Source organism: Crassostrea angulata, chromosome 9 (genome assembly GCF_025612915.1).
Source record: "Crassostrea angulata isolate pt1a10 chromosome 9, ASM2561291v2, whole genome shotgun sequence".
NCBI classification, from domain to species: domain Eukaryota; kingdom Metazoa; phylum Mollusca; class Bivalvia; order Ostreida; family Ostreidae; genus Magallana; species Magallana angulata.
Window position 1 is genome coordinate 34,925,349 of NC_069119.1, and position 16,894 is coordinate 34,942,242.

General features: G+C 32.0%; 2 protein-coding genes across 2 annotated transcripts; one reads left to right on the top strand and one right to left on the bottom strand.

The window, feature by feature from the left end:
* The first annotated feature begins 663 nt into the window (after positions 1-663).
* LOC128163381 (uncharacterized) lies at positions 664-4,731 on the top strand. The gene is made up of 5 exons (XM_052826964.1): positions 664-805; positions 1,370-1,494; positions 1,882-2,104; positions 3,650-3,871; positions 4,256-4,731. The coding sequence occupies exons 1-5, from the start codon at positions 764-766 to the stop codon at positions 4,397-4,399; spliced, it is 756 nt and encodes a 251-aa protein (XP_052682924.1). The 5' UTR covers positions 664-763; the 3' UTR covers positions 4,400-4,731.
* Positions 4,732-6,729: 1,998 nt separating this feature from the next.
* LOC128164248 (heat shock 70 kDa protein 12B-like) lies at positions 6,730-16,036 on the bottom strand. The gene is made up of 7 exons (XM_052828019.1): positions 15,650-16,036; positions 12,635-12,841; positions 11,105-11,243; positions 10,788-11,003; positions 10,152-10,308; positions 8,760-8,894; positions 6,730-8,282 (listed from the first exon to the last, which is right to left on the bottom strand). The coding sequence occupies exons 1-7, from the start codon at positions 15,658-15,660 to the stop codon at positions 7,357-7,359; spliced, it is 1,791 nt and encodes a 596-aa protein (XP_052683979.1). The 5' UTR covers positions 15,661-16,036; the 3' UTR covers positions 6,730-7,356.
* Between the last annotated feature and the right edge of the window lie 858 nt (positions 16,037-16,894).

The window sequence follows — 16,894 nt, forward strand, 5'->3', positions numbered from 1 at the left end:
GAACATGAGGTGCGGATCAAATATTTATATGATAATTTGTTTGATCTTTATAGAATTTTTCAGGATGTAAATCTCTCTTTTTATATATGAATGAAATACACTTACACAATTTTAGCATACTGCAAATACATTATAAGAAGAGAATCAGAATTTGTATTGTTTAAGAAAAAAATATGCAAGCCAAAAAAAAAAAACCCACAAAACAAACCAAAACCAAAACAAAACGTATATTTGTTGAAAAAATACATGTAAACATACATATATATATGTATATATATATATATAAGAATGAAAATATTATACAGCTAGGCTTATGAACTTAATTTGACTAAATTTCCTCCAATTTAGAAGGAAAAAATATTTTTAAAAAACTGTTTCAAAAAAAACAACAACAACAACAAAAAGCAACCCCCCCCCCCAAAAAAAAAACCAAACAAACAACAAAACAACAACAAAAAACAACCAATCTTCCAAACGATAAAAAAGAATCTTGCGTTTATTAATTTTTGATTTTGATGTTGACGTTATTTTTCATTTTTTTAATGGAATTACAATTGTTTTTCACTTGTATTTTTTCAGTTTAAGAACAAAGTACAAAGAAAAAATAGGCGCATGGATCCACCACCCTAGTTCTGTTTATTTCGGCTCCGTTCCAACTCTGTGATGTTTTTCTCACTCTCAAAAACCCTGCTATCCCATTGCGCGCCTTGAAATTTCACAAACATCTCCGGTACCAGCTCGGCGCAAACCACTCCAAAACAAAATGGAAGCTTCTCGGAAGTTTTTGGTAGTAATATTCCTTGTGGTAAGTGTAAAGTTATCGCAAAATACATCCTTATAGATTATTGAAAAACTTTCGACAAAATCTCGTTCTTTTATCTGCAGTAAATAAATAATTAAATCAATAAATGATTTTTGAAGCTTTATTTCTAAACATAAACAGAGTTTCCAGTCCGTCTGTCTGTGTCTGTTTATCTTTTAGAGACGGCCTCACATCATACCATTAACAACGTCTGACAATTTAAACCTGTGTTAATTTCTTTAAACAAAAACAAAACAATTGGAACCATAAAAATATCATCAGATATGAATATATCTCAAAACGCCAGCATGAAACATGTTAAGATAATTATATGTAAACACACACGCGGTGTGGTTTGTTCTAAGAAATTCGGAATATTATCTGAAACAAATACATATGCCATATTTCTAAGCGCACCTTCTTTATCTTTGTGTTAGGTTGATATTCTAGGAGAGAGAGAGAGACAGAGAGAGAGAGAGAGAGAGAGAGAGAGAGAGAGAGAGAGAGAGAGATTTCCACGATTTTTTTTATTCCGCTTGATCTATGAAGTAACTGTTGTATTTTCAGGTTTTATTAGCCTCCCTCCTAACGAGAGCAGAATCGGAGTCGAATGAAACAGGATGCTTTGAATTCCCGAAGAGATTTAAGAACTTCGCTTACTTCAATGTATCAGACCTAGATTTATCAGAGAGGTGTGTATCAATCTCACACACAGTAGAATGGCTGACATTTACGGTCACAGTGTGAACGGATTTAATTATTATTTGACAAAGATTTGACAAAGATTTGTCCAAAGAATCTTTTATTACATGTAAATGCAGAATTTTGTCAAAAATTTATTACACAGTTCAGACTTTGGCAATAGAATCACTAAAACATGCAAAAAATGTATGCGTTCATATCATAAAACCACCATGCGGTGTGCTATATTCATTTTGTTGCGTGTGAAGTAACATTCAAATTATCAATTATTTGAAATACAAGTACAACATTTTCACAAATTAAGATTTTTAATCAGGTGCTTGCATTGCATTGAAAACAGTTTCACTGACCGATGAATTTTTCCATTCTTTGAGTAGCTCCGAATTCAACTTAACATTTCGCACAACTAAAGATGATGGGATAATATTCTACATCGAAGGACAATTTTCAAGAACAGCGCCGTACGATTTTGAAAGTCTGTATATCCGAAACGGGAAGTTGAACCATCTTGTATTCAACCCGGAGCCGACCGGAATCGGAAGTTCATTCGGAAGTTACGTGAATACCGATTTTGACGTGAACACTAACAACGAGATTAAGGTATAAAGATGTTAATTGTGTTATTATGTTAATCATCTTTTGTAATTGTTGTTTGCAAATTATTTTAAACAGATACTAGACTTTGACCCGTGCGTGCACGGGTTGACATTGCATATCGAACATTTAGAAATAGGTACATCGATACACCTTATTATTGACATTTACATAACAAAGCTATAAGCCTACAATAATGCTATTAATTTCACTACACTTTCCTTAGTTTGAATAACCTAACTGTGTCTCGGGAAAAGCCCCTCCCTTACTTATACCCGTAAAGTAGAAGAAAATTGCAGAATCGCTCTGGAACGATTTTGGAGAAAGTTAATGAATGATGTTGCCTTGAAAATAACAGTCAAATACATCACAACAAACCTTTTTGAGACTGCAAATACCTTTCAACTAAAACTTTTAATCCATAGAATGGAAGAACTCAACACCTTTTCACCAACGTACACGTAATCGTATATTCTTTGTAAAACTGGGTCTGTAGGACTTTATTCATTTTTACGATAAAACATATTCTATCTTCACTCTCCTAACAAATATAATGTAACATTTTTGCATGTAATCAAATATTTTTTGTCATCACGAAGATGAAAGTAAGTGCTTAGTTGAAATGTATATTTGTTATTTTATACTTTCTCTCATAAGAAATCATTAATTTATATGAACAAAATATATAGCAAAAGTCCAATGAAAATTTACCCGTATTTGTATTATCATTTCTGAGTTTATTCAGGCAGATGTGATATTGTGGAAACAAATATAAACTAAAGATCCCGTTAGTGTGAATGTATTGCGCAAGTGCAAGATTGTAAAATCCAAAAACTCCAGGTGATTTCCGGGATTTTTTGAGGAATTTTCGTTGATTATTAATTAGCGAAGCTTAACTGAGAAAAAATAAAAACAAATTGGTAATCTTCAAGTACCAAAGATGTTTAAAATATATAAAACAAAAGACAGTATTCTTCCGATTTCTCGGTATTAAAGACTAAAAATTCGAGTCTATTATTTTTATATAGTAGTATAGATGACATTAAAGATCACATAAAAATCTTGTGGAAAGATTATGGGTATAGTCCACTAATGCATTTTCCATAGGCGGTAATGTTAACGTTTTGGTTCATAGCTCCGGCCCTAATTTTCGTTCAGCAACGAGGGACCTCTTGAATGAAAGCTCATCAAATTGTCTCTTTCCCGTTAAAATTTCGTGGTTTGAAGTCAGATTCGTTTTCCGGCAAAATGCGTCTGTATTGAAAAACTCTGAAAATGAAAGTAAAAGTAGGGAATTTCTCAGTTTTGGAAAGGGTGTACATCAAACAATTTCAATTCTTTTCTTCAAATGATAATTCAATTTTGACACTTGTTTTAAACATTGCAAATCCTCTTTTCTGACATGTGTCAAGCATTCTGATTTAAGATGTCCCAATAAATGTATATACACTCTGCAAGTATAGGGACTATTTTGCTTAAAGGCACTTCTTTGTTGTCCTACCGATTCTAAAAATAGTTAGAGGGATATACCCTTATACCTCAATATTGCAGGTAAATTTCTTCCGGAGAAAAGAATTCCCAGCAGACGGTTCTGACAATGACGACTCCGTACATCTGGCGCGGACCGGGAAATCGGTGACAAAAACAGTCCATCGGACCGGCTTTATTGTCAACGAAAGAGAATTTACAATTTTATCGGCGCCATTTCCCCTGGATCTGAAAAACGAGAGAGAGGAACAGTTGATCTGGATTGGTGGGGGATTGCCTAACAGGGTAAAAACTCACCCCCTCAAGCCCCCCCCCCCCCCACACACACACACACACGCTTGCATACATGGTCAATTGGTCATCAATATAGTTACTATCCATTCAGTAACTCAGAATTAATGTTTGCATTGTCGTTTGTATTGCACTCTTGCTCTATATTCTTTACAACTGCCAAATGCATTCATGGTTCCATAAACGCAATCATTCCAAATTCAAAACATAAAAATAAAAGAACATTTTCCAGTAAATTTGTCATGTGATTTATCTGTATTACAACATGAATTCACATGAATTTATACAAACGTCCATTTGATACCAAGTTAGCACACCAATGTGGATGCATTTCTTTTTTTTCTTTTTTAAAACACAAAATAATCTATGTCTTTTTAGAACTTAGATCCGTTTGAGGGAATCATTCAAGATATCGTTGATGTTAAATCGAACCGGAAGTTGACCACGCCGGACTCGAACAAGAACCTGTACATGACGTGTCAAAATGGCGGAGAAGACGAAGAAGTAGTGATTGAGACATAATTAACATATAACATGGAGTGTTCAAACAGCGTGTTGTTGTTTGTATGTTTGTTTGTTTCAACTTTGTTTTTTTTCTTCTTGCCGTAAATGCTAATAGAATTTATTTATATGTATACTATATATAACATATTTTATTATAACAAAGGAACGGGTTAATTATCGATGTGTTATTTATTAGTCATGTACCAGTGCCGTTGTTACTAATATGTTATTCTATTGTTATTTATGTTATTTAAGAGCATTAACTTTTTGTTTTGTTTCGTTTTGATTAATATCAATTTGTTTTTGATCAGTATTCTTGAATTAATAAAATTGTAATTAGGTTCACTATATTTCCCCACTTTATTCAGGACCGATGACCGGACTTCTTCATGCATGTAAATTTCACAGTTTGTGCCATAATTTTTTTTTTTGGGGGGGGGGGGGGGGTAGCAGCATTTCAATTTACTTACATGTTTATAAAATTTGAAAAAAAAAAATATTAAGATTATAGGACCCACAATCGTACACAAAATATATGTCAAGGCATGAAGTCATCCACTAAATACTTAGTAATCATAACTTGCATCCAGACACTTGTAATGTGCAAGAAGAACCAAGATAGGTAAACATTTTTCATATTATTTTTAATTTTATATATGTATTAGAAAACCAAAAACTCTTATATTGTGTAAAAATTAACTTAAAATAGATTTATGATCCCTGGACCGGAATATATTTTGAAATGTTTATTTTAAATATTAAACGGGCACGGTTTGAGAAACGTGTGCAAGTAAATAAATGTGATAATTTTCCATTTGTACAAATGTAAAATCCCAATCAAATTGATGTTTCAAGGCGATGGAGGAGGTATGTATATAGAATCTTTATCTAAAAATCAGCTACAATTGCAACTTTCAATGGATATAAAGTATTGGACGTATTTAAAGTGCAATAAATCTATATAATTTTGGACGTGCTTAACGTGCCAAAATATTGCCCATGATTCTATAGTACACTCAACGTGTAATGGATTTATAAAAATACTGCATGTATTTCTATGATACACTAAACGTGCAATAATAAATAAAATATCGTACCTATATCTGTGAGACACTAAATGTAATAAAAGTATTAAAATATTGCTCTTATTTTTCTGATACACTCAACGTGCTAAAAATGCATTAACTACTGCACGTATTTTTATGATACACTCAACGTGCAATAACTGTATGAAATATTGTACCTATATCTGTGATACACTCAACATACACCGAAGGCGTAAGTTGCACGCACTCAACGTGCAATAGATGTCTATACTAGTATATATATTGCACGTATTTCTATGATACACTAAACGTGAAAAAGAGAAGAAAATGTAGTCGTGTTTTTATGTTATACTAAAAGTGCGACTAATAAATAAACGTTTATCTATTATGCGCTCTCTTGTTTGAAGGCGATAAGATGATTATATTACTATTCTATGACCAGTAAGTACCTAGGTAAGTTATTGATTATTACAGTGACATGTGTATATATGACATTTGTAATACACAATATATGAAAACTAATAATTTGCTTCAAGCTCCTTAAAGTTGGACCTATAAGTCACTTTATATATTGAAAACTTTCTGCATGCATGATTCTGAATACATCTTATTTTAACTTATGAACATTGGCAAATCAACACAATATTTAGATACATTAACATTTGAATAATTTTTTTTAAGTTGGTAACCATCCATTTCTTTCTGCTCATAGTAAACAACATTGAAAGTTTAAAAACGTAAAGAAAATTCAATAAGAAAAATTGCAACCTTGGTAAATTATATGTTTTATTTCCGACACCATATAACACATTTAAAAGTCATACTGTACATATGATTTTAAGGACAGCATGAAAAAGAAATAAAAAAATCCACTGAATAAACATATATCGCAAATAATCATAATATCATGAACGTATCACACATAAATAAAAATATATAATTATCTTCTATTTTTGCAAAAATAGGTACATTTTAAATTGATTTTAAATTCGATGGAATAATAATTTACAAGATAATATACATGGAATTAGTGAACACTGCATTCTTCGTAAAATTATGTTATATATTCAAGAACATCTATATGAAATGAATTTTTATATATATATATATATATATATATATATATATATATATATATATATATATATATATATATATATATATATATATATATATATATATAGCAGTAAATACGATCAATTTGTGATTTTATTCTGGAGAAATATATATATATATATATATATATATATATATATATATATATATATATATATATATATATATATATATAATTTTTATCCCTATAATATACATGCATAGCAAATAATTATCTTAAAATAACATGAGATTATACATCACACGTAATTAACATATCTTCGTGTAAAATGTTATGCACGTTCATTCCATTATTTGATGAAATTATATAAAGAATAACATAGAAATAAATAAAACTATATTAAACATTGCTTAATGATATGATATGACATGATATGATTTACAAATAATAATAATTTAAAAAAAAAACACTCTTTATACTGACTAATCTATCAGTTGGGAAAACGTATAAAAATATAGCAAAAGAAATTTTAGATTTTCGTTGTATGACCCATTTCAATCACTATGAAAACAGACTTTATATATTTTAACGAAGTCAAAAACAATCAGGTAAAATCCTAAAACTACACCTTTCATTTTCATTGCTTGAGCTACTTACTGACCAAACCTTTTGTTTTCGGCACCTTTTAACGATCTCCGATCCTCAGCAATGTTCGATAACTCTAAATTATACGAATTTTAAATTCGTACCATAAATTTGCCTTGTATACAGACAAATTGATTAGTCTTCTATATAGCGTTAGCATAACGATCAGGTGCTCAACATAATGCATGGCTTAGTGGATCCTGTTTTCAGCTATTGTTTGACATTAGCTACTTGAGCAATTCAAAATGGGCATTCACTTGCTTTTTCTCTCCGGCAATTGAGCATTCAGCAGAAACACTGAGTTGGGTAAAACCAAACACCACTTTAACAATTATTTCATTATTGTCAAGATTGCTCTTATCTCCATATTCTACTTTGATATCTCCAATGTGCTTACATGGTAACTCCGGGGTGAACACTTCAGAATCCCTAACGTACTTTGGATCTTTGTCTAATGTTCCATAGAATTCCACAAGTGCAAAATCTAAGGAAAAGTCAGCTGGTCGACATTTGTATTCTCTTACCTCGTTCGGAAGAACCGAGTCTCCCGCTCGGACGATGGCAAAAAATACGTCTTCCAATTGGCCATTGAATTTGTGAAACTTATCTCTTTCCCTGTCGTACAGAACTGGATCAAAAGGTTTGCTAATGCTGAAACCATATGAATATCTACTTACTCTTTTTGAAATCTGTTGAGGCTGAAATCCGAACAAAACAGCGCCTTTTAACACGGATAATCCGCATTCTGGTGGGTTTAAAATTAAGACTGATGGCTGGATCTCTTCCTTGATCGATTTGTAAACGAGCTTCGACTCTGAGAATCCACCCACTAGTATGACGGCATCGACATCCCTTTGATCCAGTAAATGACCGATTTGACCATTTATGTCATGGATAGGTTCCATGAAAAGATCCTGTATCATTTCTGAGGGGAATTCTACCTTTCCTCGTCTGACTCGAATTCCAGGATATTTTGTTGATCCTTCCAATTTCGTCTCAATTTTTGGAACTTCACGTAGACATTCCGGAAGAGGGATATATAAATATTCATTGGTTGTTTCCTCACCAATTTTTCTCTTTTGTAATTCAAAGTTTTGCTGCAGCTCTAAAATCTCATCGGGGTGGTTTTGTATACATTCAGTAAATTCGTTCTCTACAACACAATAAAACCTGATGAAGCCTTATTATTGCATTGAAAAACGATGGTTTTTCCGGTCGGATGGCCACATTATCTGTCCCAACTTTATCTACAGAAACACCTTTATCTAATAGAGAAAGCTTCGATAAAATTAATTACGGTATATATATGCACATTCTTTCTTTAGGAGTACATGTTTCATGATCACAAGAGAGACTGATTTGTATTTCTAGTATGCTTCTCAATCCAACTTCTCAATCTTTCAAGGTAAATTTAGGAACAATACTCTTTCCTTCGAGAAAAGTGGGGGGACTGAACCCTCTATCATCTTATGTTTCTAATGGTTACGTATAACTTTGCCAAACAAGTGGGGAGGCTAAGCCCCCCCCCCAGCCCCCCCCCCCCCCCCCCCCCCGGTTCCGACGCCTATGCGTTTGCAGATTCCCGAAAAAACCTCATTGATACAGTAATATTTGTATATAACCGTCTTACGGAGTATGTCTTTCCAGATTCGCAAGAAAGCCTCATTGATTTTGTTTCCACCCCAGGGTCCCCCCGTCGCCATGTTGATCTCGTGAAGTGTGTGGTCTTCTTGAACTTCATGAACGGTGATGTCACCTGTTCCACCTGTGAATTATTCGCTGGATTATCAGTATCGCATTGTATTTTCATGTATCAAATAGTTATATCTTTCAAACACTCGAAATTTTTCAATGATTCTTTAAATGGGGAATACATAATTTTAAAAATTACAAATTTTGTCATTAATAAGATCTGAAAGTTTCATGAAAATCGGCTGAAGCGTTTTTTTTAAAGAAAAAGTGACAGAAAAAATAATAATAATAGGGAAATAGAAACAAAGCAATAAAAATAAGGTCTTCCGTTGAAAACAGCAGACCTTAAAGTACCAATATTGAAAGGGATGTGGTCATGATCCTTTTGTTCAAACTTTTCTTTTCAAAATATAATACTTACAATGCTTTAGTAAGATATTTTCAATGTTGAACACAAATTTTAGAATGCATCTTATACTACTTCCTTTTAATGCAAACAAGTCTCGTGCTTTTGTTAACAATTCATCTTTATTTCCTGTTTAATCCTTGGGGACCAACACAACGACATTCACACCGCTAGTTATTCTCGTTCTTGGCGTATATGCTGCCATACAATTTAAATAAAGCTGTATTTTTTTATGACGTGCACATCTAGTCATGAAACGTTTAACTGTTTTGTTTATATAGGATCCGATAGTACATGATTTTTAACTAACGAGTTGTGTGTTTTCTCCGAGCTTTGGCGAGAGGATAGAAAACGCACAACGAGTTGGATAAAAATCACATTCCATCACAATTCATAATAGATTCTTTTTATCACACGTTTTACCACGTCGTTTGTTAAACCTCAATCTTTTCTGTAAAAATGATAATTGTGAGCCACACATAACATTTACTAAAAGACGTCAACAACTTTACGCATGGAAAAAAGTTTCCTTGAAGAATAACAAACAAACATTAAAAAAGTTTCATTTTCGAACATATGTTTATCAATCCATAAAAAATAGACATTATAAAATGATTCACATTTATAACTCTACGCTTTTTCAACTGAATTTTTTTTTTCTTTTTCATTCTACGTCAATCAACCGCCTAAACATATGTATATTTAATTATGACGTCATTTTGTGTAAGAATACACAGTATAATATATAAAATTTGTTACACAAGTGATATCCATTGTATAATGAGATAAACGTGTGATAAAATATATATTTTTTTTTTATTGAAAAAATGTCTCATTCTATAAAAGTAATATTTATGTATTGGCTGACCAATTAAATGTTGCTGCTTTAGAAGATTGTTTTTTATATTTCCTGTTAAATCTTACCTCCTAAATCGACCACCATAAATTTTGAATTTGGAACAAATGGCACCAGTTTAACTCTTTCTTCTTCTGTGTGTCGAATCAACTCTTGTTCTTTTGTAAACAAGGCTGCGGCCTCGGGTTCCAGAGCTAACATCAACGATTCTCCTGGTATACCTGCCTATAGAATGTTACAATCTTCCTTCGTGTTGGTTATTTGTCCAAAATTGAGTGGAAATAGCATTAATGTTAAAAGTGACTAAATTTAAATCATAAATAAAGTGGATTTGGAGAGGAAAATTATTTGTATACAGTTTTGACATTATTCTTTCTCGAGAACTAGCGGGTATTTTATAGGTTGTAATATTGGATATCAAAAAAATTAAACCCAAATTTTAAAGCAATACTTTGTAAACAGTTTTCGATGAAAACAAAAACTTTTTTCTGGGAGATAGATTCGAATCTCCAAAATGGAGTCAGTATCGATCCATTGATAAAGACGTTTTTCTACGACAATTTAAGCAAATTGGACTGGGGCATGGTTAACTTGTTTTGTCTAAAGAATTAACATCGTCTTACATTGATTATGAATAGCAAAAATGTGAAAATATATTCATAGGTGTGTCCATTATAATCATCAAAAATTATGCATAATTGTACCTCTTCTGCCGCTGTCCTCATGAACTGTTTAGCAGGTTCGCTCCAAATTGCAGGAATGGTCAGAACCCAGGACATGTCTGTGGGGAGAAGGGTTGTTTTTCTTGTAATGGCACCTAAAGCATGCTCTTTGAAAAATCTGATGGACTCTTTGAAGACTGCTCGCAGTGAAAATGATTTACCAGTAGTGTCCTTTATTTTCATTTTTCTAGGCAAAACCTGGGCAAAATAATTTCTTTGTAGCCACAAAATATAAAGAAATGATATAAAAATAACCCCCATTAATTATGATGTTTTTAAAAAATATCCATATACCCTACCTCTTTTCCATAAAGCTCCATTTTGAAGTTTCTGAATAAGAACCAGTCTTTAGGCGATTTATCTGGAAATTTATCATCTTGAAACTTTTTTTCAGCATTTTTCCGAAACATTTCCGCATAAACATTTTCTGCATCAAACCTACAAAAAAAGTTCCTTTTCTTTTCCAATATTATTCATACAATGTATCATGACGTATAACAAGAAATGATCCAGCTAAATAGAGCTAGACTGCTAATCAACATGGAAAAAAAAAACAACTAGAACTTTTTGTCTTCAGCAAAATGGAAGGGCTTTTCGACATCCCCTTATTAAATGTCATGAAAAACCATGTCTATTTTTTTCCAAATTCTTCAGCGCCTTAGTATAAGCATTTCCTAAATAAGAACTTATAAGGCATGCGATATCAAAAGTAAGAAAACTCCAGTACTCTATAAGCAGATCTACTTTTAATTTCGTAAAGACTATTTTCAAAAAATTATATAAAAGTAAACACTTATTTCTCGGACCCAAGACTTGGTATGCTATTGGTGTTATCTGTTTTTAATCAAAGCGGGATAACTCTTATCAAATAAAATTTTTGATTTTACAAAAAAGTGATTTTTAGGCCCTTAAAACCCATATAAGGAGTCATAAAGTTGCCCCTCAGACCATGATTTTTAAATGGTACTCCCCACTTTGATCAATTAAAAAAGATTTTAGAAATCGGATGAGAAATAAAAAAGTGTCTTGAATATTGACCCCTCAAGATTCCTTATTTTCCGGAATTTTATTTTCAGAACTTTTCAGGTCCTATAATTTGAATATGAAATATAAAAATATTTGATTAAAACTATTTGAGAAAACGTGACACGCGTGAATTTAGTTTAACATTAAAACTCCCATAGACAATTTTTTTTATCAACTTATAAAACCGGAACTTCTCAATAAAAATTTGTCGTATTTTAATTTCTACTTTTTTCACTCCCCCTTTTTACAAAGTTTGAAGCCTAATATCTCGAAAACAGTATGAGATAGGAAAAAGTTGTCGCTTACAATTTTGTATATCATAGCATGAAGTATATATTTCCAAAATTTCTAAGTTTATAATTTAAAAAAAAAGAATAGATACAAGGGTCCTTTTAATTTTTTGTATTTTGCATGTGTAAACAGGAAGTATACAAACCGGAAGTCCAAAAAGGGACATATGGGAAAATTAAGAGATTGCTACAAAAATTTAACATAAGATTTATACTTTTTCTTATCGTTTTCAAAAAATCGCCGTCGAAACTTTATCGAGAAGAATAATGATAATAAAACAGAACAAAAACAATAGGTCTTTTCGACTAAAAGTCGAAAGCCCTAAAAACAGACCAAAAAAAAAACCCCCAAAAAACAACAACAAGGATATCAGGCAAGGATGGAGAACCGTTATCCTCCTATACGCCAAAAGCGTCAGGGGCAGCAAGTAAGTAAGGAAGTAAAAAATTATCTGTTTGAAACAACTGATTTATAAACAACAACTTGTATATAAAAACACCAAAACTCCTTACCCAAAGGAATTGAAACTCCCATCTGGATTAAGCAGGATGCTTGAAACTGTTTTTTCATACGCCTGATAACCATTTCTCCAAACACAGGAGTATATATTCTTTGTGCGCGCCTTTTCAAAGTCCTCTCTAAACTGATAAGCATATCCAGAGAAAGCACTTCCAATATCGATGGCAACAACTGCCAGGAAATCCTTTTCAGCCATTTTTCTAGGAATAAATATTATCCTTAAAGATATTTGAATATTTTAGGAGTAGCATTACTACGTTAACACTATGCATTGAAAACGCCCACATTGGTTGTTTATTCCACATATTTATACAATAAGATTTTATTATTATAAAACAACACATTAACTCTACCTAATAATTTTTTATATGATTTCTGCTGTAAAAATATCATTAACAATTGACAATGAATACTTATGAAATATATCGATACTACATTGTATATTAATTTTGAATTTACCTTGAGGAAATAAATGGAAATAGAACTTATCTCAATTATAAGAACATTAGAACACATAAAAAATATCGTAGTTTTGAAATCCGATTTTGAATTTCATTTTTTACTGATGGATGTAGACGTGTAACTCATTAAAAACATTCAAGTTGAAGAACAGTTAATTTATTCTAGGACACGTTTGAACATTTGCGATAAGTGGACGACAATCGCAGTGAATTGTCTGGAAACCATTATAGTATCAATGTTTTACAAGGGTTATTCTCGAAAGCCACGAACATTGGTCCCCTACAAACAATGATGATTTCACAGTATTGTATGAGTTTGAGAAGTTTTCATAAATCTTGTAAAAGGGATACAGAGTAATGTTTTTTTTTTCGTTGATCACAATTTTAAATAAATCTAATTATTTCAATAACGTTGATCAATATAATTGTTTTGATTTCACCTCAAAGATGTAATTTGCTCATTTCCCCATACCACTGTGCCTTTTTAGAATTTTATAGGACTATCTTTGACGGTGTAACGTAGAATAATGACCCCCGTAGAATAATGACCGGGGGTCATTTTTCGACGTAGAATAATGACCCCCGGTCGTTATTCTACGCAGAAACTCTACGCAGAAAAATGACCCCCCCCCCCCCCCGTTAATCATTCTCCGTAGAAAAATGACCATTTTGTCTGAAGAATAAGTATCATTTCATAAAAATGAGCACATTCTATATGAAGAAAAGTGACCCCTGTGGAATAATGACTTTCTTATAGATTAAAGTTTTACAGTATATTTAAAAGTGAAAGAAGGGGCATATCTTAGAAAATAAAAAAAATCCTTCCGTTATATTAAGATACTGACGTATTGCACCGGGGTATGGTTGTCATCTTAACGATTACATTTACATGTATCTCATTATTACGAGTGACAACATATTTTTTTTTTCGAGATACAAGAGACTATAAAACAAACTTCTGTGTATTGGCAATGAAAGAGTAGACTGGTTACTGTTCATGAATTATACTTGCATTGACAATTTTCCCCTACTACAAACTGCTGGGTATGCAAGTGCATAACCCGGAATTAATGATGAAACCAAAATTATGAGAAGTTTACTCCTCTGTAAGGCATAATATAACCAAGCTGAAGTTAGCGGGCACTAACAGTAGCCATTACGCCAGTAGAAGTTAACAGCCAATAAGGAAAATCGTCAAAGTACTTAGAGTACTCGAACAGAAAATATATTTTACTTCATCATCGGCAAAGTTTAATAAATATCAAGATGATTAATGCATCAATAGTTTGTATGAGCATTGATAACTTTGGAAGTAGTAAAGATCGTGTGATCAAAATCAATGGGGATATAAACCCCTAATATGAGCCCGAACATCTTATCAACGCTTTTAGAATAAAACCTCTTCTTATTATTGTCAATCAGAGCTTATTATCTATTTAAGTTTTAATATAGACAGGTACTCTTCACACATTTGCTCTAAAAGAATAAAGTTTTACCCGATCGCAAATACAACATTACAACAAATGTTTAGAATATCGATGTTCATGAATTACATAGAATAAAACAAAACTAACGTAAAACAATTTTTTAAAAATCACTTTCCCCCCAGAAATGTAAATAAGAGATATTCGTATTCCTACGTCTTTTCCCGTAAAAATATATACATGTATCATTCTTTGATTGACAATTCATTCACCAATGAATATTGTTTATATTATTTCAACAACTATTTTTTTCATGATTATTGTTCGTTAATTATCACACAATATCCTCATTGTGTATGAATTTGTTTTCCTTTATTTGCGTCATTTCCCACCATATGTCGACGAGAGAAGTGACGTAACTGTAAACAATCAATTTGTGGCAACGTAAGAGTGTTTTGTGTGTGCTTGCTACGGATATGAAAAACTATATACAGCGATCATTTATTTACAAGTTCGGTGTTTATAACTTCAAAATCAGTTGAACAGAGTTAAAATTCAAGTAATTTAAAAATCATATCTTGGATACGGGGTAACCATTTTCTATTCTTGTTTACCGGGGGGGGGGGGGGGATCATTTTTCTACGGGGGTCATTTTTCTTCCTGTTTAACATGAAGAAAAATAACCCCTGGGTCTTCAGAAAAATCCAAATTCTTCAGAAAGGGGGGTCATTATTCTAGGTCGAAAAATGACCCCCGGTCATTATTCTACGGGGGTCATAATTCTTCATTACACCGGAATTCAGTAAAGATATGAGACAAAGTATCAGACAATACGTCAAATCTTATCATGAATTGAAAGGCCTAACTCCAACTCATAATAAATATTTGAAGACAAGAACTCGTCTTTCAGTACTTTTGGTACTTTGATTTATTTACTTAATAATAGTTTAATATTGAAGTGATAATACAAATTACATGTAACGTCCAAAGAACCTAGATATGGCTCTAGTCAATAGCCTAGTGTATGACAAAAATTTTGAGGCAAACATGTCTATTCAAGAGCAGAGAAAAAACAATTGGACAAATCCTCACAAAGCTGCTACGAAAACGTTGGAAAACGTACCTGAGTATCATATGACTTGCTTAGTTAATAAGAAGGTGTAGACACGTCCATTCTTATTTACCATCACTGGAACAAATCCTAACCCTGTTCCATACTAATATTATTCAAGAAATAACATGCGGTACTAACGTTAAAACGAAAGTAGAACGAATTTGGATTTTTAAAATGAATCCGTGTTTAAAAATATTGATTGTTCCTTGACAGTCAATTAAGAGGGATCGATGGTCATGGGCATTTTTAGACCTTAATTATCTCCATATGAAGAAGATATAGCAAAATATTTAAATATTCACTTGTATATAACGAAAGAATTGACCTATAGGGCCAGTATTGGCATCTATCTTTACAAAATGCAGATTGATTTACGTTCCACTTCATTATTTTAGGCCATACACAGTAAACTCTTAGGTTCTTGTTCCCATAATGTATAGTGATTTAAAAAAATTTTTAACAGTCGTTGTCCGAGCAGTATCAGTAATGGACGCCTTTTTACTTTATCTTTTTTAAATCTTATTTTCAGTTTACTTTCTATAATACGATACATTTACTATATATACATTTATTTACAACCAGGAACATGATAGCAACTATCGAAAGTCTCGCATGACGCGATTTCAAAGGTCGTTTTATGCATCAATTTTCTTTTACCGGTATTCTTTCTGTAACGTAAACACAATTTCCTTTAAAAATAAGGAATGTGTTATTTTACTTAATTCCAATATGGGAACATTACTACGATGATTAAATTCCCACACAGGGGGTTAAAAACGGGTATTTATTTTCCTAATCTTGTTCAGTTTTGAACACGATCATTCCAAATTTAGGAAAAGATCAGTATCAACAAGAAAAGCACATTCGTTTGCTTTAATCAGAGGCAATGTTTCTTCGAGATTTCTTAAATTTGAACTTATCTATCTACCAACGATTAACAAGCAAGTTCATATATTAATGTCTCTCGTTGATACGGATGTTATACGCGATGTGATCCTTAATGTGGGAGAATAATTTGCACAATCTGCGATTTTTTTCAGAACGTGCATGATATTTTCAGAAGTAAATGTAAACATTATGGTAAAGAAGTTGTTAATCGAGTGAGAGCATACACGCCCATTTACAACTCAGGTCATTTCTTTGGAGATGATATACTTAAATTCAGAAAATGTCATTGTTGTAAGAATGGCAAATTATATCTTTTATCATAAATCTTTTACTGGAAGTAAAAAAATTAAAAAAAAAAAAAAAAAA

Coding starts and splice junctions, on each gene's coding strand:
- LOC128164248 (XM_052828019.1), bottom strand. Junction 10,309..10,787: donor TGAGGACAGCGGCAGAAGAG/GTACAATTATGC, acceptor AACATTCTATAG/GCAGGTATACCAGGAGAATC. Junction 8,895..10,151: donor TATGGTGGTCGATTTAGGAG/GTAAGATTTAAC, acceptor AATAATTCACAG/GTGGAACAGGTGACATCACC.
- LOC128163381 (XM_052826964.1), top strand. CDS start 764: ATGGAAGCTTCTCGGAAGTTTTTGGTAGTAATATTCCTTGTG. Junction 1,495..1,881: donor GACCTAGATTTATCAGAGAG/GTGTGTATCAAT, acceptor TTCTTTGAGTAG/CTCCGAATTCAACTTAACAT. Junction 2,105..3,649: donor ACACTAACAACGAGATTAAG/GTATAAAGATGT, acceptor TCAATATTGCAG/GTAAATTTCTTCCGGAGAAA.